This window comes from Balaenoptera borealis, assembly GCF_965194805.1.
Source record: "Balaenoptera borealis genome assembly, chromosome: 7".
Classification (NCBI taxonomy): Eukaryota; Metazoa; Chordata; class Mammalia; order Artiodactyla; family Balaenopteridae; genus Balaenoptera; species Balaenoptera borealis.
The window spans coordinates 92,540,405-92,566,598 of NC_138864.1; the positions used below are offsets into that span (position 1 = coordinate 92,540,405).

The 26,194-nt window shown below is 40.6% G+C and overlaps 1 protein-coding gene across 4 annotated transcripts in view; it reads right to left on the bottom strand.

The window, feature by feature from the left end:
• DOCK4 (dedicator of cytokinesis 4) overlaps positions 1 to 26,194 on the bottom strand; it is a 486,764-nt gene that overhangs the window by 281,658 nt on the left and 178,912 nt on the right. For 3 of the 4 annotated variants that reach the window (XR_014246916.1, XM_082399963.1, XM_082399961.1), the window contains exon 1: positions 103 to 24,721. Coding sequence is in view for 3 of the 4 variants with exons in the window: in XM_082399963.1 (XP_082256089.1) it covers positions 103 to 226 (124 nt within the window). In the remaining variant the exon portion in view is untranslated. Of the gene's footprint in view, positions 1 to 102; positions 24,722 to 26,194 lie in introns of those variants that run through there. The other variant, XM_082399962.1, reaches the window with a different exon arrangement.

Sequence of the window (26,194 nt, forward strand, 5' to 3'; positions counted from 1 at the left end):
GGATTGACAGAAGTATGGAAACAATCTGTAAACTTTATGAGCTGTCCAATGTTGCAGGAGATTGTTTATACAACCTCAAACAATCAACACTAGTCTACTTACCATCACACTTCTCCAGGATCTGAACTGTATCTCCAATTTCCAATGACAGGCCATACGGGACAGTTCCTCGAAAACTGGCAATAACTGTAAGAAATGACATAGAATATATGGAGATGATCATCATATCAGTTATAGCCAGTTATACTGCTTACTATTAAGTGTTATTGACTAAGAAAAATGAATGTGAGTAGGAAATACACATTGATAGCTAGAGCCGGCTGTCATATTCTAATTTGACAGATTCTTGAAGAAAGTCAACCTTTAAGTTTACATACTTCGCCAACTTCTTGGTCGAATAAGTGTTATTAATACAAATTTCAAAGATGTGGAATTTACTAAGTGAGCAGACAAAATATCAACAACATCACCCAATAGCATACGTGAACAAAGATATTGCCTGAAGAGCCTCGCAAGGAGCTGTGCCCCTCTTGCTCGCTGTTACAATCACTCCCCATCCAGATGCCCACCCCACGGTAGTTACTCAATAAATATGTGTTCAATAATAAGTAAGGAATATATTTCTTACTCATTAATAAGCTTGGTTTACCTTTCTGCTATGCTGTTTGCAGGATATTTCTCTTCCAGAAAGTCCTCAAGAGAAGGGACTGCACCTATTTGCTCATTAATAGGTCCCCAGGGCCTAGCCCAGTATGTGGCATTAAAGCAATCTTCTGCTTCTATAGTAAGCAATGGTGATGCCTGGACCTCTCCCCTGGGTTTAAACACACGGCCACCGTGACAGTTCCCACATGCCTCAGCTCTCAGACCATTTGGAATTGGGGGGAGTCACCATTTAGCCTTACCTAATGGTTAGAGATTGATTGGTTTCTGAAACATTTCACAGGGCTGAGCAGGACTAGGGTACCAGACAGAAAGAGCATAGATTAACCATCCCTAGGCAATGTGAGTGGTTAAGGGAGAATAAAAGCACAGGGACTCTCCCCGGGAAAGTAACACTTGAGTCATAAAGGAGACAAGGGTAGAAAATTTTAAAAATGTACCTCAACACGCGAAAAGAGAAAGAGACATCTCCTGTTAAATACTATACACGCTGAAACCACCTTGTAATTCACATCCAAAAAAATGATAGTAAATGCTTTGACTGCATGATTTTTAAAAGCCCAAAATTTTGCAAGTGAATTTTATAATTCTCTTTCAGATGGTGAGACTTAGATACAACTCCAATCCCCAAAATAAATGATTGCTATTGCTATGAATGTGTTTTAAAAGCCTGAAGGAATACATGAACCTGTCAAAAAATCAAAACATGCCAATAAGTAATGGGCTTTCAGAGAAGTCTAAAGCTGTTTTACGATCTCAAAACAAAATTAGCGGTAGCAGTCAAAACACAGGACAGAAAACATAACCTAAAGTACATGAGATAGATAAAAATAACTACATAGTAACCAAGTTAGAACATTTTAGATAAGCACTAGTTCATGATGTCATTTTCTAACTCTAACCATAAATACCCTGTGACCTCATGTTGATGTCCCAGAAGACATGTCTGCTTGAAAAATAATCAAAGGTCTGTATATCTTGACAGATTACTTCAAATAATAATTCAGAGACCTCTTCTTATAAGGGATCAACAACTGAATAGACAGCAGATTGAGTACAATTTAAAAGACTCCAAAGCAAGCTTGTACCCAGAATCGCCTGTCTACACTCATGAGGTTGCCTTAACCTCTCACAACCCTAATGTTTCAACCCTGCACTACTGATGCTTCTATTAGAGGTCTAAGTGTACGGGCACCCAAACCAGCTCTGTGTACAGCTCTTACCACTCACAAATGCTATTGTAACTCCCAAGGCTGTCATGAATACGTCCCCTACTGCTGGTCGCTCTCTCCTACCCCTCATCGCCTTCTTGAAAATGGCAGTACCATTCACGAATTCCATTTCTTCACCATCCCTGCATGCCTCAGCCTTTCACTTCACTGTGTTCTGAAACTGCTCTGTCCCTCACTGTGACCACATTCATATTGCTTTTCAGGAGTCTATCTTCTTTTGAATCTTCTACTGCTTCTCTCATACCCTCCAGCCTTCTTCTGTAGACCTTCTTTCCTTAACCCTCTTCTTAAATGTTGGTGTCAAAAAGCCTGGGTGTAGGAAAATAACATCAAACTTGGCATCATGAGACGTGGGTTTGAACCCAGATCTGACCACTTATTAGCTGTGTGACTTTGGTCAATATACCAACCTCTCAGAATCTCCATTACCTCATTAGGAAAATGCGGGTAACAATGAAGAAACTGCAAAAGGTAGTGGAGGATTAAATAAGGCACCTATCAGAAATAATTTACCACACTGTTTGGTATATTCTAGCTATTTAATAAATATCTCAATTGTGAAACTATACTTTTTTTCCTTCGATCCATATACATTCTCCCTATTTGGAGAACGTGCTAAGACTTCCAGAATCACCTGTCGCTATATGACCTGCCAAGTCTCTCTCCAGTCCTGATCTGTGGCCTCAGCAGCTGACACAAACTTCCAACTTGTATATCTCTATTTAGAGGTCTAAGCACCTAAAACGTAGCATGGCTTCAACTAAATTCATTACCTCCCCTCCGCCTCCAGCCAAATCTAAGCAATTTCCTCTCTCCCAATCACCCACTCTGAAATGTTAGTCTTCTTCTGCTGTTAGTCCTGCTTTATCTCGCTATTCCTCGGTGGATTTATCTGCATCACTCCAAAGGGCCACTGGAAAGCCTTCCCGGAAGGTTCCCTGTCTCCATGGTTGTCCTTCCTCAACACAGTATCTATGAGACCACCAGAGGTCCCTTTGATTCTGTCACACTTGTACTTAAATGCTTTTTGGATATGTGGCATCAGGAAAATTTTATTAGGTTCAATTTCTTTTCTTTAAAGGAAAAGGTAATAAGACATATCATGCCGTATCAGACAACAGTTTGATGGGGTTGTTTTCCTTTTATTTCATGCCACCATTTAGCTGATACAATCCTTACATGTCTCCAAGCCAAATCCTCGTCCATTGCCCCCAATTCTGTCGAACGGTAGCACTGTGTCCAACGACTCTACAAGCCAGAAACCCACGAGTCATTCACATGCCCCCTGACCCACATATCCAGTCCAAGACCCACATCACAATGGCCTTATCTCTTTGATATCTCCCGAAGCCATCTTCTTCTCAACATCTCCACTCCCACCACTGCCCTAGCTTCGTTATCACCTCTTGCCTGGCCTTCTCTAGCAGTCTCCTTATAGGGCTGTGCCCATATACTCAGGTTCCTCTCCAATCCATTTCTCACACAGCAGTTAGAGAGGTCTTTTCAAAATTCACATTTGATGATGTCATCATCCTCATAAATATATCAAAGCTCTGAGAATAATAGAAAAAATCAGTACTACAGCCTGTAAGGCCCTGCCCTTTTCTGGTTTCATCCTGTACTTCTCAACTCTGACTTTCTATACTCTGGTCACAAAGACCTTCCTTGCTATACTCCCTCCCACACAGGACTTTGCCCATGATCGACCCCTTGCAAGGAATACTCTTCCTTTCCCTCCCCACCAAGTTAAGCTGTATTCACCGTACAGATGTCGGTTCAGTGGCCACTTCTCAGAGCAGCTTTCCTCGACACACATCCCCTCACCCCAACTGCATACTCTCATAGCACCATATACCACTCGACCATCCCCTCTTATTTGTGCAAGTTCTTGAATGATGTCTCCTGCAACAGACTGTAAGTTCCATAGATATAAGGACTAGGTTAGTTCTAGCTCCCAACTGTCTACCTAATTCAGTTCAGAGCCTGGCGCACAAACTGAACTTGGTAAATAATCACTGAGGGGATGAATGAGGGCAGAGCCATTACTGTTGCGTGTTCTGGTCTTAGGCAGTCAGGTTCCTTTATTATGGGCAATTCTATTTTAAGAGGGCACTCAAAATTCTAGGAACCAAACTATATTACCTGTGAAGACTCATTCTTTCATAGGAGCTGTTTAAAACTGGGATGACAGGTTGTCTGGGTCATAACTGTGTATCACACCTCATTTCTTACCTAAGAAGTCTACGTGGGTGAATTCTGACTTCGCTCTTCAGCTATATCATATTTGATAACTATTAAAGGCAAGCTATTAAGTTCTTCAGTCTCACTGGGCTTCAGATGGCTCCTCTATAAAACAAAGGAGCTAGACAAGGTGAACTGAAAGGTCCCTGCCAGCCTGCAATTCTGAGAGTCTGGAAGAGGCCTTTCAGCTCAGCACTACAGAGCATGATATATAACTGAAGCACTCTGTCCCCAGACCAGTCTTGCTTTGGTTTTAGTCACTGCCTGAGTTCTGAAAGAATGGACATCTGTCCCCACCTGCAACAGCCAACTGAGGGAAAGCCTGTTCTCAGTTATCTCCTACAAAGTGCTTTACCACTGCTCTCCTGCTACCTTTCCAGGCTCCCATCCCAGCTACCTCCCCACACACTGCCCTCCACACTGTCATACCTAAATTCTCGTCAAGCTCTTTCATGCAGGCCTCAGTGCCTTTATACATATAATCCCCTTTGCGGGAGTTGCATTCCCCAGCTCTTCTACACTGGATACTGCAAAGTAGCCTTAGTTTTACGTCTGGCTCCAAGGTTAGCCCTTTCAATTTCCTGATGCTACCCCCTTCCTTTTCCCCATCCTTGGGCCCAAATGGAATCATTTACTCTTACATCTGTGCTCCAAGGGCACTCTGACCACACCTTAAATAGGGCAAGGTATCACATACTATTTAGCACTTTATTTATCTGTGTCTTTCTACTTGAGAACTTGAACTATTTTTAATTCATCTTCCATAAACCAGCATACAAATGTGTCAGTGCGTGAATGGAGAATGAACACACACATGGAATGAATGAATGAAGCCACTGAAAAATGGTAGTCAGGTTTTAATGGATTCAGAGAATGTCAGGGGCACCTCTCATAACTTAAAACATCTAAAATAAATATTAAACTGCAGATCATATTGGAGAGTAACACTTTTTTAGGCTATAGTTCAAGGCATGACTTTGATCTTTACCTTCTAAAATGGCAAGTCATTTCCAACCTTTGAATTACACACGTAACTCTGCCTTGCAGTGTATGAAAGTCATGAATGGATGGATGAATGCTATCCTCTTTATGTTTCAGGTTATGAAAGAGAAAGTTGAAAGGGGAAGGCAGTTCTAGGTAAAAGAGCAAAAGATCTGAATACATGACTGGCTCAAATTTACTAGTGGTAGCATATAATGTATCATAAAGTAAGGAAAACTGGTTTAGTAAAGCAAAGATTCAAAGAAAACACAGGCATTCATGAAACCTCAATTTGCATTTCCATCAAGTGCACTTGAAGAATATGTTATGTTTAGATTCCATTTTGGATACAACTTTCCAACTAAATCCCAAAATCCTCCAAGCATTTTTGCATGAAACAAGTCCACAGTTGAAAATTCATCTTGTCCCCAGTTGCTGTAAAGTAGCTCTGTCTTTATCCAAAGGTCTTCTCATCCTACACTTTCCAGGGGCATTTCCCCACCAATAACATTTGGGTTTACTGAACATGACCACACATTGTCTTGATCCCTTGATTTCTTTTTCTTGTTTGTTTTCTTATAAATTGAACAACTTTAGCAGCTACAGATAAGATCATAGAGAATGAATCATTCATAGAGCTGGAAACATAAAGGTTCAATACTATTGTTTCAGTCCTAAGGATCCTGGGAGTACAGTTTTAAACAGCACATAAAAACTACTATATGGTATTGTTTTCATCTCTGCCCCTTTGCTACTATATAAAAATTTCTTTGGATTAACAAACATGCATATAAACATAGCTTATACTCAAATCCTTTAAAATTGTATGTGGGGAACTCCCTGGAGGTCCAGTGGTTAGGACTCCACGCCTCTACTGCATGGGGCACGGGTTAGATCCTTGGTCAGGGAACTAAGATCCTGCATGCCACGTGGCACGGCCAAAACAAAAACAAAACCAAAAACACTGGCTAACTTTATATGTGTAAGCTGAAAGTGTTAAACGTATAGGGTAACCATATTGAAAATCATATCATAAACAGCTGCCTCTTACCACTTATAACGTTATTCGTTTACATAATATCAGTTTAGTACCTAGTGACAGTTTATTAAAAATTAAATGTCTGTGAGAAACATCCTCATATATAACTCACGAGTGTTTTCTATGAAGACAGTGAAAAAAAAAGCAAAATTGTGCTGTGAAACAGGGACTCATTTCTCTCAGTTTCAGAGACACAGCTTGCTCATGCAAAGAACAAATTCGTACTTTAAAACTTTTAAACTTAGTACAGAGAAACTCAATCACAGAGTTCTATGACCTTTAAAAGCAAAAAAAGAAACAAATTATAAAAAAACTACTAGATGACAATCATGTAGCTCTACATCACATATGGTTACATATTCATCATCTTGGTCAAAATAATATTTACCACGATGCTACACACCACGATTCACGTCAAGCCTGGCAAATGCTGCCCTTGCCCTTTATGGGTTGACAATTTAAGATGAATGGAACATAATGCAGGAAAAAAAAAAAATGAAATACTCTGTCCCTTGTGACACGAAGGAAGGAAACTCATCCCTCAAAGTCGGAGTTCTGCCTTCATCTTTCTGATAAAAGGATCTCCAACTCAGGAACAGGCTGTGGTCTGAAAGGTCACTTGTGAGCTATTTACAGCACAGAACACGATGCTATTATTCTCAAGTTCTGAGATTATCCCATGGAATCCCACCTAATACAAAAAATGAAACTCCTGTTTTTCACAACAGAAATGAGCTATGACTGCACGAGAATTTAAATAAACATTTCTATGTGAGTAGTTGTAAAATTCTGAAAGCTGGTACCTGAAACATGGCAGCGACAATGAGAAGGCAGTGAGAAAGCAGGGCATTGTAAAGGAACTCCGTCTCTCAGAGGACATTTAAAAGTGGTCCTTCCCATGTCCACGTGCATTTCACACTGTACTTGGCTTTGGTTTCTCATGGATGTATCTACATTTAGGTTTATCAGTTTTTATGAGTATCATTGCAGTGGGGGGGACACAAATGGAAAAAAGGGGAGAAAAAGGTAGAACTTCTGAAGGATAAGAAGATTTTTTTCTGGATAAGAGCTGGAGGAAACAGTGAAAAGGGGAAGTGGATTAAAGAGAACTAAATTCTTTTCAGGGATTTTATTTCATAAAATAATGAACTGTGGAAAAAGAGGACAAGGGGTCATCTCCTCTGCACATGCTCAAATTTCTCCTGTAGGGAAAGATGAAATACGGTGGGGAAAAACAAGTTAATAGTCTTATCAAAGACACTATCTTTTTTCTAGCTGTCTGGATAGAGCTTGAGGGAGGCTGAAATAGAAGTCATCTGGAGATTTCTATCGGTACGATCACTAGCACGGGATGCAACCGTCTTTCTCCCGTATCCCCTTCCATCTTGCCCCTCAGGAGATGAAGTTAAGAGCAAAGTGTCATTTCTAACTTGAAGGGACTCCCAGCTGGTCATCAGTATGACAGTAGGGCCATGGGAGCAGGCTGTCCAGAAAGAATGAAAAAAAGAAATTCAAAGGAGACGTGCAAGGGGGAGATGGGGTGCTAGCTCCTGAACACTGCTTTGATGCTGAAAATGAACTCAGTAGGAAAATCAAAGAAACGCTTGCTAGGCTCCCATCTTCTCATCCTTGGACTTGCCATGCATTTGAGATCAGTCTCCATTCTGGCAATTGTCTATGCAGGTCTCACACACCTTGCAGGCACGCCTGAGAGGCAGACACATGCACATTTACAAATAGGACCCCATTCTTATGCCACAGGTACCACGGTCAGGCCTTGAGACAGGTCACAGGGCTCTCTCCGGCCCTAAGTGACTTTGAAAAATCAGAAGCACACTGAATAAAATGTATTCATTTTCTGACATTTTACAAGTACCACCTTGAAAATATACTGCTGTCCTTGACTGTTACGAGGACATTTCTACCAACTGCAGACCTTCACTCTGCTTGAACCACTGCCCTTTGGACTCGAGGTAAACATAAAGGACAGTGGTGGGTGCTGCCACAGCAACACCCCTCTTCAGAAACGGATGACTTGTTTTCCCAGCTGCCGAGAGCGTTAGGGCATGCGGCCAAGGGGCAGCCTTCTGGGGTTGCCTCAGCTGAAGAGAGCTGTTTTGCCCAAGGCCATGTCCTCTTCCCAGGGTGGCCTGCACCCAGTGACTAGGAGGGCCAGGCCCTCCGGCCACAACTTGGTACAGTTCTGAAGGGCCACTCCAGCTGAAGTGAGGACGGCTGTCACTGGGCCGGCATCACAGGTCATCTCTTCCCTCTGCCCAGTTCTGCTTCTCCATCCCTGCCATAGGTGTGACGCCCAAGAACATTCCCTGATAAACATCCTGCAAGCTAATCTCCATCTGAGTCTGCTTTCTGGAGAGTCAAACCTGCTCCAAGCTTACAACATCACCCATTCAGAACTGACCTCTTGCCGGATGCATTTTCAAGGGAGAAGGAAAGTAGCATGACTACAGTACTATCTTGTGGTTTTAGTAAGTTCTTTATGTATTATTTCTAATCTTCTATGATGTAGGTGTTTCTATTCCCATTTTAGAGATAGAGAAAAAGAAGAGGAAAGAGGCAAACAAGGGAACGAATGAACATCAAGAGGGAACTGTTCCCCATTAAGATTTATTTGAAGACATTGTCACTGCGGGCAGTAAATGAACGCGTTTTATTCCCCAAAGAGTCATAAACATACTCTTCCCCTTGCTTTTAATGTTACAAATGCAAAGGCACTTTCCTAAGTGGCTACAAGAACAACTAAAGGTCAAACAGTAAAACTCTGAACTGATGACTGCATGCACCCATCAGTACTTTTAAAAACAACTTAATATGATAGAAAAGGTTATGGTTTTGGCCAACCGCCAGTCAAGAGGAGCATCTTGGAAAAGACAAGAGTTTAAACAATTATCTCAGAAGTATCCCAGCACTTAGGAAAGGGAGATAATATTAAGAGCTCACAGCCCACCCCCTCTTTTTTTTTTTAATTTTTTTTGGCTGTGCAGCATGTGGGATCTTAGTTCCCGACCAGGGATTGCACGTGTGCCCCCTTCACTGGAAGCACAGACCGCCAGGGAGGTCTTAACCACTGGACGGCCAGGGAGGTCCCCTAGGGAGACAAATACTGAACAGGGAGATGGAGGCCCGGGGCTTAGCTCCACTACTTACGAACCATATAGTCTTTGGGTCTACTGTTTGCAGGCAGGATGACATTATCTGCCCGGCCTACCTCACAGAAATGTCATGAGGATCAAATAAATGCATGAGAACTGGATTTGTAAGCCTATAAATGTAAGTAAATGTAGGATATTATTTTTCCATCATCACTGCTAACTGGAAGCTTGGAGACTAGATCTGAATCTGTCATGGGTGAAAATAAAGTTTCTGTTTACAATTGCATAAATCAAAAACCCTTGCTCTGTTTTGTTATTACAGATTCTTGGAAATCATTATTAACAAGTTAAACTTAGAAAGATTCAGGTTCAACCGCTCCAGAGGGGAAAAAGGCTGACACTATTGTTTTTTCTAATAAAACGGGAAAAAAATCTTTGGCAAATGAGACAGATAAAAAAAAAGTAACAGAGTTAAGAGAGATTTTCCTAAAATGCTAAGGCAGAGATAGGAAGGGAAGGAGATTCAGCTTTTAATACTCACTCTGCCAAACAGCACAATATTTGTCCAAGGGATACTAGACAGCATTAGGAGGAAAAATTACAACACAGACTTCATGTCACAAAGTGGAATGAAGTTACAGAAAATAATAATTGCTTTCCCCACACTCCAAGGGAAAATTTTTCACTAAGAAGTAAAATACCATTCTCCAAGCAAGCATAATAAATCTACCACCAAGTATTGGTTTACAAAATTTATATATACATTTTATATACATATATAAATCTACTTAAATCAAATACATATCCTTTTTCCAGTGTGAGATGGCTAATGTTAAAATTATATTATTTAAGAGAATTTTTGAAACACAGGATTAAGTTTCCTGACCCTTTTTTTTTTCTTAATGTCTTGCTATAAGGGAAGAGAGAGAAAAAAACGGTTACATCCTTCTGTGCTTTGTTCTGATTTATCTCTCCAAGTACTAAATACTCAAAGTCACAAAACAGCACAGGAGAGCTGAAGTGGTACACCTGCACCCAGCCCTCTCCCCCTGCACCAGAGGAACTCAGAGTTTGCCCCCAAATGGGGAGAGGTCAGCTTGTTCTCACAGCCTCTTCTAACGCCCTCTCCAAGCTAATATTCAGCCCTGTCTCACCTGGTCATTCATCTGGCCCACACAATAAAGCACTCGTATGTCTAACTTTCCCTCCATAGGCTTTTCTTTTTCCAGCTTGAATTTGACTTCCATTCCCAATGCCCACTTCTCAAGAAGTCTGCTAGGATACTACCTACAAACCGTGTAACTTCCACCTAAAGAGAATCAAACCCTACATTCTTACTATTCATCACTCCCTCTTCTGCTCTGATGACTAAGCCAGTTTCCAGTTTTGAACAAACACTAGTTTTGACTGGTTTTGACCACTGAAAACCAGTCAAAAGCAATTTCTCTAGAAAAAGGGGAACCAGTGAACAGGTCAATGGAGAAAAGGAACAAAGTTCAAAGTTCTCTAAAAATCTGGTTCCTGCACACTTTTCTAATCTCAGCCTTTACAAACCACATTCAACAGTCACACTGAACCTCTTATCTGGGCCTTAGCAAGTGCTGCAAATGCTTTACGCTCTAGTTGGGATTCCCTTATGCCCTTCCCCACAGGGTGTCCTTCATATCAACTCCAGCCTCCCTGTCTCCACAGTACCCCTCCCATTTCCATCCCTCTAACACTGACTACACCCAGGGTCTCTAGGTTTGAGGCCCCTTTATGCTCCCAACGCCACCTAGTGGCTACTCAATAAATAATGAATGAACGCACAATGTAGTTTACTCATTCATTCACTTCTACGTGCCAGCACTGTGGCAGGCACTGGAAAGACAACAGTGAAGGTAACACTTTGCATCTGTTTCATCTAGTTCATTAGTCACGAGAAAGAACGTTTCCTATATCTTTTGGTTCCCACAAAATACAATGCTGAATTTTGTATCCCCAGTGATTTTTAAATGTATGCAGCAAAATTGACACACTTATAATTCTATCATTCTTGTGTGGGGGAAAAAATTAAGATTATTGTCCATTTTTTTCTAACTTTTAATTTTGAAATAATTGAAGATTTATAAAAAACGTACAAAAACAGTATAAAAATTGATTCAGCCTTAAGTTAGCTTCAGCAAATGTTAAGATATTAAATAAATAAAGCACACTTACCAAAACCAGGAAATTAACGTTGATACAATATTCTTAACTATCCTACCGATCGTATACAATTTTCACCAACTGTCCAACCAATGTCCTTTGTCTGGTTAAAGATCCAATCCAGGATTCCACATTACATTCAGTTGTTATATTTCTTTAGCCTCCTCTCATTTGACAGGTTCTTTGTCTTTCATGACCTTGATGCTTTCAAGAATACTGTCCAGTTATTTTGCAGAATGTCTCTAAATTTAGTTTTGTCTGATGTTTCCTCATGATCAAGTGTAGGATGTACAATTTGGGCAAGAATACCACAGAAGTGATGATGTGTACCTGCTCAGTGTACCTTAACAGAAGACACATGATGGTAATGTGTCTCACTGCTGGTGATGTTAACCTTGATCGCTTGGTTAAGATGATTTCTCCACTGTAGAATTACTACTTCCTTCGTAATTAACAAGTATCTCGTGGGGACATACTTTGAGACTATGCAAATATACCATTTTTTTTTAATCATAATTTATAGCAACCATTAATGACTCTTGCCTGCAACCTTAGCAAATTTAACTCTGACATTTTTTCATAGGGTTATCCAGACACAGCTGGTTTATTTTAATTGCAGTTAAAATCTGTAATGGGTCCTTTTTGAAGGTGGCACATTATCCTGACTTTAGCCTTGATTTACTAAGCATAAAGCATAAAATTAACACCACTACTACCATAGGTATTCTTGAGATGACCTACTCATCATATCAAATAAAACTTCAATCTCAACATTTCATTCATTTCAGAAAATCAACAGAATTAGTATTTTTGCTTAATTTCCAGTACACTACATGGTCTCCTTAAATACTACTTTCTTAACCAAAGAATGGATATATGTGTGTTTGGTGAAAGATAACTTTTGAACTGTTTCAGCCAACATTTTCAAGAAAGACTGAATGGATCTTGTCATTAACTATAACCATCCACAGATGTGAATTAAGCCTTTCTGTCTTTACAGTACTTATGGGTCACTGATAAGGGAATTGTGGTAAAATTTTCAATTTCTTTTATTTCAGGGAAGGAATCTAGCCTTCTGTGATGGCTAATTTCATGTGTCAACTTGACTGAGACACAGAGTTCCCAGATGAAACATCATCTCTGGGTGTGCCTGTGAGGGTGTTTCTGGAAGAAATTAGCATTTGAATCAGTGGACTGAGTAAAGCACACTGCCCTTCCCAATATGGGTAAGCACCATCCAATCTGCTGAAGGGCCTGAATATAACAAAAAGGTGGGAGGAGGAATTTGATGTCTCTGCCTGTTTGAGCTGGGACATCAATCTTCTCTTACCCTGACTAGGACTTAAATCATCAGCCCTCTGGTTCTCACAACTATATCACTGGCTTTCCTGGGTCTCCAACCTCCATCGTGGGACTTCTCTGCTGCTATAATCATATGAGCCAATTCCTTATAGTAAATCATATACATATACATACACATATATACATATACATACATATACATATATACATATACATGTGTGTATGTATATACATATACATACCTACTCATGTATATACATATATTTATATGTATGTATGTATGTATATGAACATATATATGTATGTATATGTATGTATATATATCTCCATATCCATCCTGTTGGTTTTGTCTCTCTGGAGAACCCTAATACACCCTCCTAATAATTTTGTACGATAATACTGATTTTTAACTGAAGTCTTGGGTTTTACTGATGTTCCCAACAGTTGTTATTAATTCTGTTGCATACTGTATTAGAACTGGTTATAAAAATCTTACTTAAAATAAGACATTGACTACAACCTAGAGTAAGTCTTTAACTTACAAGTGATTTGCATTTTGGAAATTTTATAAAGTTGGTTACTTAGAACAAATGGATTCTCAAGCTACCACATAATAGTATACTCGATTGACGAAGCAGCTGAAACAATCATTTCACATGCAATGAAAACTAGGGGATGGAGGCACTTATAGTAGGGGAGGTATACTATGGCAGAGGTGGAGAGGTACTGGCAAACGTGGAGAGACAGTAGGCATAAGCTAACTCCTTCCCAACACCATGCTTCTCATCCTGGTCTCCTAGAAAACCCCAAGCCCAGAGAGGGCCACCGTACCTCAACTTTGCCACGACCTGGTGATCCATCCACACCAGTCAGTGCCCCCAATACAGATTGTATAATTATGAATACATGTTGGCCTTCTTTCATCATTTCCTTTTCCCCCCGGGGAAACGTAGTTGTATTAGAACACCTCTCTCAACTTCACTCCCACCCCTACCCACAGGGCAAAGCCAGCAGCTACCTGACCAGTGGGGTGGGAGTGACTGAACATCCATGTCCTCTGGAATCTGGTAGAAGCCCAGCCCAGCCATTCTTTAGATTTACAAAGTATTAGGACTGGAAGGACTTTATAGGAATGATCACATCATTACAGATGTGGTATTTGTAAACCTGGTATTCATGTGGCTTATATTATCCAGGAAATTCATCTAAGCCTGTTATTTCCACTTTATAAATTCTCCATGAAACCTTTCTGCTTCTCCTCAATGACTATTTTTAAAATTAAAAGATATTACGAAAAGAATGCTGCTAGTGTATCACTGAGATTTTAACGACAAGTTAAGGCAAAACTCATGAAACTGTAATAGCCAAATCAGGGAACATAAACATAAAAATGAACATTACTGACTCAGCACTTATCAATTATAAATGAACTTTTAAATCCTTCCTCAGGGTTTTTAGAGGGCACCAAGTTCCCCTGGGGATCATGCCCTCTGTTCTTCGCCTCTTCCAATTTTATAAACTAATGAAGCAGTTGCTTCCCATGCCTTTCTTCTCACTAAATTTCAGCTAACTATTGCTCCCAGATGTTGTCTACAGTAATTGAAATCTGCATTCTTTGTTAGCAAATTGATGCACTACTGAAAAGAAACTTTTAAAAACTATCCCCCCCCAAATATACTCCTTTTTTTTTTTTTCATAGAGATTAAAAATCACTGTGCTTGGCTAGGGTTAAAAATCTTTGTAAGTATTTGTCCTTTCCCCCCTCTACAATGAAACTTGCCAAGCAAATTCGGTAAGTTTTCCAAAATATCTTCAAAACCAGACAACAGGCCTGGTGTTAGGGCCAAACCCCGTCATTTGTTTCACAATATGTTAATTAGGAAGAATCCATCTATTGCGATTCTTTGGTTTGAAGGATAATTTTGCACTTGTTTCTATTTTTCTGAGCATTACTGGAGGTGACTCAGTCTGTTAATGAACTAAATCTGACAATGTGAATGTCCTTGGGGGTTATGTACAAAGTGAGTGCCTTTAATATTCCAGACAACACAGAGTGAAGTAACAAGTGCCCGAAGATGATAAGATTAAAAAGAGAGAAACATTTCAAACAACATAGAAATTTTTATTTTTTGGAAGATAACTCAAATTCCCAAAAAACAACCTCAATGTAAAAAATGAAATTGAAAATGGAGTGGATTCTTCCACAGGTGTGTGGGAATTTAAAGATAATTCCATTTAACAGAAAGAAAAATGAGTACGTCAAATTCCTAAACATCACTAGAAGAAGTTACATCTACATGAAAAGTACATATAAGAAAATATGGCTATTTCTTCTTTTATTCATGTCTATAATTAAAAGTATCTTGTTTTAGAACCTCTGATAACAACCATGTGTTAGTTATGCTTTACAAAGTATTGACAATTTACTAAAAGTTTCACTATTAACAATAATAATAATAAATGTAAGTAAGTGTAGTGAATTCTTGAAGTTAAGAAGCTATATATTCATCTATATAAATGAAAAATTAGGTATTTCTAAATATAAATAAATGGACCAAAAAACTGATCATAGGCTATCCAGATCCCATAATAATATGCTTAAAAATCCTGAATTTATGAACTTCTTGTAAACTTCAAATACAAAAATTTAAACAAATAAGTAACCAAATGTTCTTGCCATCTCTCCTAGCTCTAGCTCTGACATTTGAGTGAAATATTAGCAAAAGATTAAGATACTTCTTCAAAGAGTTTTCAATCATTGAGTTTTAAGGTCATTTTGTGTACTAAATATTTGTGCTTTTTTTTTTTTTTTTTAACATTTTCAATGAATCCAGAGAAGCAGATCTGGCTAAAACAGAACGCAGTTTTAAAAAATCCTGCATTTTTCTATGAGTTCTTCTTAAAAACATTCATAGCTAGCAAGGTCAACTTTCTATTTGTTTGTTTATATAGGAGATATTTGTAGGACTAAGTTATTTCATGCCAGGAAATTCCAATTTACAATTAGAACTACACAGTTAAAAATACCAAACATTATAGGGAAAAACTTTCCTACACTATATTTGAAGCTGTGCGACAGATATATGTCTTAACTGTTTCTCAATCATCTCCTCCCCACCACCTGCCCCAATTCTGACAAACACAGTAAGCAAATAGGACATATTAACCAAAATCTCATCAAAATAGATAAGTTAAGATGTACCTATTCTTCCCTCCATCAAGCTAATATTTTTCTTTCTTTGCCGTAAGACTGAAACTTTTTTAGTTCCTGAGACATATGTAAAAATAATAAATCATTCTGTCAGCTTCCCAAAGACTAGTGGGGTCCCGCTAGAAGTAACATATGTCAAACTACTTAATGTGCATGCATCTCAAAGCCCCGAGGTGAAAAAGTTCAGCTTCATACAATTCCTTAGCCGTGGCAGGTCCTTCTGTTTGTTAAAAAACAAAACAAAACAAAACAAATCTCAGTTTGAATCTCTGATGCCCTTCATTTAGTCTGCAGCTTGCACCTCCTGGCCTTACAAAAAACAAAATGTCTGACTTACATTTGTTTTTGGAAAATGAATAGATGTCAATCATTTCTTGAAAACTAGTCTTAGGCTTAAATGATCAAAACTTCAGTATCCCAAACCCGAGGGCCTTATAAGATCATGTGGCAAAGAAAATAGGCGGAAATTGATTTTGTTTTGTATGATAAAGACCCACTCAGAGCCTACACGTAAAATCTTTTAAAGAAATTTAATGGATGAGCAAAAAGCTGGGCAAGAGAGGGAGCTAGAAATAATGAGAGGGTGTGGTAGCCACTCATCACAATGGCCTGGCTCTAGGTGAACATTACGTCTAGAGATTAGGTCCTAAAGACTTTAGGGTCTATACAATAGTGTAGTTTTAAAAAACTGCAATCGACTCATATAATCAAAAAAGAACATCCCTCACTTTGTATTTCTGCTCTCTCCACTCTCCACTCCCACTACTCAACAGGGTACTGTCATCAGTAAATTTCAACATCAGGAAATTTGGGAGGATGGTTCTTGGATTTACCCATCCACATCTGATTCTCAAGCTGGACAATATGTTTACATATCATTGGGTTGGCCAAAGTGACAGAAAAACCGAACGAACTTTTTGGCCAGCCCAATATCATTTATGTTTTTCATTCCCAGTAATTTCCTGTGCTCCTTAGCCCTCCTCCCACTGAGGCAGCTGCATTGCTTCATGGGGACAACAAAACAAAGGAGACGATGCTCAGTCTTCCACTTCCCAAACAGACGTGGCTCATTTCCCAGGCAATAGTAGGGAAAGTCAAGGCTTCCATTTGCCAAGGCTTCCATTAACAAGAGCCTGGCTTTACTGGGAGAAGCGTCTTCTAAATTCCGAAGGCTGTCCTTTAAATATCCAGATTAGAATCTGGAGAACTCAGACTTTTGGTATAAACCACAGAGCATGAAAGATGCAGAATGGTTTCCCAACATTGGAAGGAGAAAATCTCTACCAATCTAGAAAAGGAGAGAAGGGGATGGCGGAAAGAAAGATGTGACCCAGAGGGCTGTATAAAAGCATAGCACCTGCCTGGTATCCTACTGGGGCCAAGACCCAGGAATGGGGAGAAAGGTTGAATAGATTCCCTAATGGAGTTTGGAAATTCCAAAGCAAAGCGGTCTGAGCTTCCTGTTCCGTGGTACTTTGCGAAGGACCTCAATAAGAACAGTAGCCAAAGTACAGTAGAAACGAATTGGGTCTCAGTAAGGTAACCTTCCTCCCTCCCCTCTCCAGGGGACAGTAGAAGGCAGCTGAGAACACAAAAATCACATTTCTGCCAGGTCTGCAGAGTCAACAGCCCAGAGCCTGCACTGGATGGAGTCTGCAAGCTGAGTCTTGAAGGGTCAACAGCACCTGCTAGACCTAAGGTGGAGGCCAAGTGAGGATGGGAAAGGGCCCATCACCATGTCCAACCCATGCTGGGAGACAAACACGGAGGGTACACAGAGGGCAAGGGGTAATACCCAAAGCCATTGTAATTATTCTCCTCTAAATTATTTTGGTCCAGAAATTATCCCTTTAGATTTAGACATGACAGAGAATCAATAAACTGCTAGAATGAGTATCATGAGCTTTAGAGCATGGACTTCAGCAGATCTATTCTGTTAGTTTGGAAAATTACTTGTTAGTTCTTGTCTATGTGGTATAAAGGCGAGGTGAGTCTCAGAGACATGGGATGTTATAGATACGTAAGACTAGGTACCTGTCCTCAAAGGGCCTCTACCTAGGGGAAGAAAAGGGCAGGTACAAGTGAAAAATAAGTAAAAAATCAATCCTGTCAATCCTTTGACTAGCTTATTAGAAAAGAAAAGAAGTAGTACATGAATTTCATACGTAGTTCTCCAGTATAAACCGAATGAAAACTTCCTAGGTTACTTGCAATTCAGGAGGAAGTATAACATCTTCCATCAGGCAAGTTAGACTAATCCAACTCCATGAGTCTGAGTGTTAACTTAAGCATTTTTTATCATCCACAAAGGGTCTCATCATCATTTTCATAAATTCACCCAAATCTGCTCAGTAAGCTACTTTTCCTGCATCTTTTAACAGCTTCCTTAAAATCTATGTCTTTTCATTTACCTACTGCACAGAGAGGTCTGGTCTGGTATTTCCTTAGATGATACCCAAACCATTCCTATGTGTCAAACATGGCTCTACACAAATGGACCACGGCTCTTTCTTACAGGTGTCCTGCCCAGCACCTTCTCCCTAATTTCCTAGTTTAAATAAGCCAGTTGGTCCCCACCACCCACAGACTACCGGGCAGGCAGCTGGGACAATCTCCAAAAAGCCCAACATCATGTTCAGGGCATACAAAATGCTAATTTTATCAAATATGTATTTGATTATTTATGCTAATTAATGTCAAAATTGTAAGTAGAGAAAGACCACTAGCTAATTGCAGGGACGCGCTTTACTTAGTGCTAGTCTGTATCATGATGGTGTGAGAGACACTTCGAATGGAAAGTTTTACCTTTCCCTCTTCACATGCAATCTCCTGTGTCCCCACCTGGGTTTCCCCACAGAGGATGCTACGGTATGTGCTTAGCACATTAGAATCACCCACTCAGTAAATGTTTATTAAAGATCTACCACAAAACAAAACAAAAAGGTCTACCATAGACTGGGCACTGCTCTCGGTACTGAGCCAGAAGCACCCACAAATGCATTATAATGACTCCTCTCAGCAACTCTGCAGTAGGAACTTTTATCTGTATCTCACAGAGGCGAAAAGCTGGGCTTCGACAAGTGAAGTCATTTGCTTAAGGTCACAAGGCTTGAAAGTGGTACCCAGGAGGGTTCAAACCTCAGTTGGTTAATGTATGTCCCAGCTGTGATTACTGCTGCTTGAGAGGAGAACAGGTACCACAGCCGTGGGGAAGAGCATCGTTCAGACTTTTGCATAAGTGAGCTCAAATCCCAGTTCTGTTACGTATTCATCAAGTGCCCTCAAGCAAGCTATTAATCTTGTTGTGCCTGAGTTTCCTCAAACTGTAAAAGTAAGGTGATCACAGTTATCTGCCTCACAGGGTTATGTGTCCATGGAGAACAGGGAAGGCGTTCAGCAGTGACCGGCACACCTGCACAGTCAGTATCTGTGAGCTGTCACCATGCTATCTCTCCTACCACCACTACTACAATCCCATGGCAAGTCACTAACGTCAAGGAATGTTTCCCTGACAAAATGCTTATTTCCTAAATTTCCAACCTCTGTGATTTATTGGCTATAATTTTCTACTAATAAGCACTCAAAGCTAAAGGTCCACAAGTTGCTCCAGAAACAAAGTACAACTTCTATCAAAAAGAAGCGTTTTCTAAGGAGCCTTCCTGACAGAACTTTCAGAGTCGCTACCAGAAGCTGAGGGAGGCATGTAGAAGTAGAAGCCCGGAAGCTGTGACACGTACTATGACATGGTGCCGGGTTCCTGCAGGGCACATTGCAAAGGCCTCTGTTTCCCCGCTAAAGATTTGGTGTTTATGCCCATTCAAATTGTAAAGAGCATCTAAGAAAACCAGCATCTTAGAAAACCATCTAAGATACGGGGCAAAGTTGCACTTCTCACTCATCAAGACACATCATCTGCTTCTCATGGGTCGAAATCTCAGTAAGAAAGTAAACTATTAGATAACATTATGCCTTCTCAATCCGAGAACAGAGATTTTAGGTTATTGTGCTTACTATTTTTAAAATCAGTAATGGTGAAGGCTTTTTCCCCCCTAAACTTGGTCCTTGGAATCTAACTAGAATTTCACTAGAATACTAATGAAAGAGAGACAGGCATTTTGTACTCCATCCCCTGAATGATGGTAGTACGTAACTTGTGCAGCAGTATTTCTGCAACTTGAAAATCCACAGAGAAAATCCTCAACATGTCAATTCATGATATGTCCTTGAGAATTATTTTTGTTAATTCCTCAAAGACAGACTTGTTCTTTAATTCACATTCTAGCTCTTTTCATGTCATTACAAAATAAAACTTTGATATTTATTGTTGCTAACTGCTAGCCAGGAGACCAAGTGATACCAGCACATAAAAGTATTTCTTTCCCTTGATTTGTCAGTCATATGCTGGTCAATAGCTTTCCTTCCTAAACTGCTTTGTTTATGCCTTTCATAGGCAAGAAAATGTTCATCACGTACATGTTGGTTTGTCTTCAAGAAAGATTACTTATGTGCACATCTTTTAAAAGACATGATCAAGGATATAATGCTTTCAATTTTCTAATAAAATGACTTCATAAAAATAATCAACTTGCCCTAAAAACTTAATAAGTATATAATCCAAATGTTTCAAGAGACGTTTCTCAGCCTCCTGGCTTTATATATCATCTAAATGCTACTGATTCCCAAACTGATCTACCGACTTGGGACCTCTCCCTTGAATCCCAGATTAGTATATTCAACTTTCTGCTTGATTTCCCCATTAAACTGAACTCTTAATCTCTCTTTCCCACACTACCTGACTCCACAGTCCAAAACCTGTTCTACTCTCAGCCGTCCATCTCAGGAAATGGACTGCATCCTTCCAGCTGCTCAAGCCCAAACCTAAGAGTCATCTTTGCCTCTCTTCTCTTACATCCTTTAACCAACCCATCAACAAAGCCTGTCCTCTACTTGTAGCATATCTCAAGTCTGGTCACTTCTTACCCTCTCCACCAATACCTACCTGATCCAACCACCATCATCTCTAACCTGGATTATTGCATTCACCTCCTAAAGCTCTCCCTGCTTCCAAAACCTTGACTTTCAAGCAGTCAATTCTCCACATAGCAGCCAGAGTGATTCTTCTAAAACTGAAGACAGATCATGCCATGCCTCTGCTCAAAATAACACAATCTCTTCCTTGACTGTCCACTGACATTGGTTATTTTCATACATTTTGCTCTTGCGCACAGTGCCGCCATCAAGACTTGTGTTCTTAGCCATGTAAAATTAGCAAAGTGATACAAAATCTTTCACAAAATGAGCAAAGTGATACAACTCCTTCCTTGGTATTTCATGCTACTAAATACATTTACAAAATAACCAAATTTCCAAGTTTAGAAACTTGGTTTGCATAACACACACAGCTGGTCACTGAGAAAGCACTAATCAACAGAAATGTTGAAGACCAACCTAAAGTCTTCAGTGACATTGATGATAGTACAGATGTCTTCCAAATGCTGACACAAGCCAAATCTTCAACGTTCACTCAGTACCACCGATATGGCAGCACCATGCTGGGGGCTAGGGATCCAGTGATGGATTAAAAAAAGCTGCTCCTTCTACCTGATCCTCACTGAGTTTCCTAAGCTCTCATGGAACTTCCAGTTCAACTCTATACTATGCGTGTGAAACCACCACCAGCTCAGAGACGCCCTGGATGAAGACAAGGATTAAAAACAGACCCAGCTTCTGATCTAAATTGTGGATGGTAGCGACACATTGTTCATTTGAGCTGTTTTGGATATTTCTTGACCTTTCTGTCTCAGTTCAAAGTGCTTAGTTATCAGACCAGCCAAGGAGAGGATAACCTACTTTACCAGGATGATAAACTCCTTTTTCGGCCACCCTCAGGCTGTCTCCTGCCTCAGTACCTCTGATGCTGTCTCCTGCCTCAGTACCTCTGATGCTGTCTCCATTAAGGTGCCAGCATAATCTACCCCAAGCTGAGCTGATCAGGTCTCTGCCACACAAAACCCTTCAATGGCCCTCCACAACTGCTAACATAACGTTCTTATCCTCTGTGGCCTGGCCCCGCTGTCTGCCTTACTTGGGGACCTCCTCTCTTACCATCCTTTATTTTCCATCAGCAACATCAGTTCCTTGTATTGATAGTTCTGCTCACACATGATGCTGTTTCTTAACTCCTACTGGCTCATGTGGGTCCTTCTGCTGGGAAGAGCCTTCAGCCCATTCACTGCTCGGTTTATTCTAAATCATTTTGAATTCAGCTAAGAGGGTGTCACCTCCACCCAGGCAGCCTTCCCTGCCCATCTGTACACACATAGAGCTCTCTCTTTATTCCCTTAGGCCGACACCCTAACAGGTGACAGCAAAGGTAAGAAATGGATCCCAATCTTCCTAGAACGCTATGAAAACATATTACTTTTCCAAGAGCAAAAGCATTTTGTTGGCAGAGTGGAGGCCAGAGCATGCACCAAAAGGACCAATCAGTATATGTTTGAAAACTGCTACTCCACTGTTCCTAACACAGGACTATCTCATCTCACTAGCGTTAGCTCAGCATAAGTAATTGGTCACATTGCAATTGCCTGGTAATGCCTTAAAAAGATGTAGTTAACCTCTTCTCTTAATCATCACATGGCTGAAATCAAGTGGGAAAAAATTTAACCCAGAAGGAGAGCTTTCTGAAAGAACCTGGATCAACTGAAATGAAAACTTCGAGAAGAATGAACATCTCCAATCATCCTCTACACAGCAAGTCACAGCGGTACTCTGAGTCTAATTGCCTCCCTGGGCTGTCTTCGTCCATCTCTCTCTCAGCATGGACAACACACATTTCACACTGAATCATACCACAACTCTAATCATTTAAAAATAATAATTCTAGAGCTAGCATTTTCCAACTGACTACCCAAAACGTAAGTCAGATACCCAGCCAGGCTGGTCCTGCAATATTATGATGCAAGCAAGGTACATTCTGAGTTTTCCTCCTTTCTCTCAGCACCCAGCTCCTTCTAGCTGCCCTTGAAGGATCTATCACTGAGCTGGTGGCCCCCAGCTCAGAAATATGCCTTCTCATTCCTTGGTTCTGTGTCCCATCACTGGACCCACAGGATCCAAAGCAAATCTGATAACTTAATTGTCGTGAATGTGCAAGTACAGAAAGGCTAACCAGCCACTCTCAGGGAGCACAGTCACCTCAACGATAGCCTTCTGGGTGAAGAACACACACCCACGCTCCCACTCCAGCACATCTGACACCCTGGGCACCCACAGGAGGAGGAAGAGCCTTTTGGACCTCTCAAACTATGCAGCATAGAACCCCTTCTTTCGTAGGTACATCCTGGATATGAATCTGCTTTGTCAAAATGAAAATCCTAAGCAGCCTCAAGGGATGAAAATAAATGGGGAAATATAATTCATAAAATGTCACCATCCATTTTCTGCACAGGACCAACGGCTGGTGTTGGCAACATCTTCTGCAAAGTCAAACTGACATTGGATGAGAACTCTTATTAACCCCTGAGCCTCCATGCTAATGTGAAGGACAGAACTTGTCACTTGAGTTTGGATAATCTAAAATGTCAGCCAACAGTTGCTCTTGAACTTACATGGAAATTCATTAGTCCCAACAGACAGCAGTGTTAATAAAGACGATAACTGTACTCACTGGGTGGTGTGTTTGCTTGCATCGACAGGAGATACTATTATGAACGACTCTGATCCCACTTAATCCTTGGAAGTACAAGGGTAAACTACTGATGCATTACAGAAAGAAATTATTTGTGATATGGTTGAACCTAAACAGGATCACGAATAATTGTTTCTCTAAACATTCATGACAATTAAATAGCTGTAATATTTCAAAAAAGATCCAGATGTCTAAATCACTGCAAATGTAACTTTCTGGTTCAAAACGACTTTAGGAATTCACTTTCTTAATATAAGCAAAGCAGTTAAGTGCACAAACCACTACCTCTGCAGGAAAAACTACTGATGTCAAGAACTGTGATACTGGTGTATCGTGTCTCTAATTTAAATGCTGGCTTCAGAGTCATACTGACCAACCCAAAGAACCAGGACCTTGGTTTTGCAGAAAGCAATAAAGATGCACTTTTAAGCCTAAACTAGCATGTGGGCATGGAACAGCAAACTCTACAGGTATCTGTTTCCTAAGGAGAACACATATCAAGACGGAGAAGAGGGCCAGCCTGGGAGCTCAGGCTGGGTCTGAACAGTGAATGCTCACATCTGTGACACACTCATCCCACTGTACAAATACAGTCACTGTCCAAAGCCAAGCACAGAGAACCTTTGGCTATGTTAATACTGCCTCAACTAATTCAGCTAAATAATGGATTCACATTTCCCAAGTGTTTCTAAACCACAATGAAACTACAAAAATCAAGAAACGCTAACAAGATGGCTGGAGTGAACACACTTGTACAGTGTGCCTCTCATCTTTTCTAATCACTCTACATGGTCCATGTAGTTTAAGGGGGAATGCCCCACACATCTGACACCCCCTCCAGCCCAGCAATGAACAAGGTCTAACAGATCCTTCCCCTTTAGCCAGAGCTGATGAGAAAGAAGATCTTTCATTCTTTTGGGACTTGGAGGTCTAAGAGACGTGAAAGGCTAGAGCCACACAGACAGAGCTTACTAGAAAAAGAAGTCTTCCTAGTGGGATGAAGAGAGCTCTGATGGTATACTGAACTCCTGTATCCAGTAGTTGCTGTAACGAGAGTCAGCACCTCAGTTCACAGTTTTCACAGTTCACATTTCACAGTTTTAATGAACATTTTTTAAGCTCGTGTGAATTTGGGGGTATTGACACTTGTAACTAAGAGTACTGGCCATATACCATGGCAAATACACAGAAAGGGATGCAATGGAAGACAAGGGATGGAGCTTTATGAGGCAGAAGACATTGTATTCTCTTACGACTTGTATTCTCTTATGACTTAGAGTTCATCATGCCGAACACATGCATGTCGGTGCCCTTCATTTAGTGCCACCAAACCAGAATAGAGCAGAGGGGAAAATAGCAGGAATATTATGTAAGTAGCAGAGGCATTATACAACCATGGTCATTACCTAATAACAACTAGGCAACAAAATCAGGGATACCAGCAACCATAAAAATGCATGTAGCGATGATACTGGATCCATGGATGCTGAAAGAGGAGCTGGTTCAGATCCTGTCTTAGTCAGTTTGGGCTGCTATACCAAAGGACGGGGTGGCTTATAAACAACAGAAATTTACTTCTCACAGTTCTGGATGCTGGAAGTCTGAGATCAGAGTGCTAGCATCATCGTCCTGGTTTGCAGATGGCCAACATCTCACTGAATCCTTACATGGTGAAAAGAGAGTGAGTTAGCTCTGTGGCCTCTTCATATAAGGGCACTAATCTCATTCATGACAGCTCCATCATCATGACCTAAATACCTCCCAAAGGCCCCTACCTCCAAATAACATCACATTGGGGTTAGATTTCAACATATGAATTTGGAGGGAACACAAACATTCATCAAGTAAGATGCCCAGCAAGTAAGGTTGGCCTTCACCTCAATTCACTGCTGACCCAACTAAGATATCTTCCCTGCAGTAAATGGATTCCCTTTCTTCTCTGCTGATCTTGAGTGGAGCTGGAGTATCACTCGCCCACCTATTAAGGTTAGATGCCAGAGGGTTTTTTTCTTTAGAGAATCTTAATTCCACTCTCTTATTATTCACAATACTCTCCATCCTTCCTTCCTTCCTTCCCTCCTTTCCTTCCTTCCCTCTAATCTGTCCTTCATATGAGCTTTATTTTGTTAAACATTAAATCTTCTAGAACACCAGAATCACAACTAGCTGCTGGATCAACAGCTGTCTTCATCAACAGGAAGACACTAGAACTCACCAAAAAAGATACCCCACATCCAAAGAAAAAGGAGAAGCCAAAATGAGACGCTAGGAGGGGCGCAATCACAGTAAAATCAAATCCCATAACTGCTGGGTGGGTGACTCACAGACTGGAGAACACTTATACCACAAAAGTCCACCCACTGGAGTGAAGGTTCTGAGCCCCACGTCAGGTTCCCAACCTGGGGGTCCGGCAATGGGAGGAGGAATTCCTAGAGAATCAGACTTTGAAGACTGGTGGGATTTCATTGCAGGACTTCAACAGGACTGGGGGAAACAGAGACTCCACTCTTGGAGGGCACACACAAAGTAGTGTGT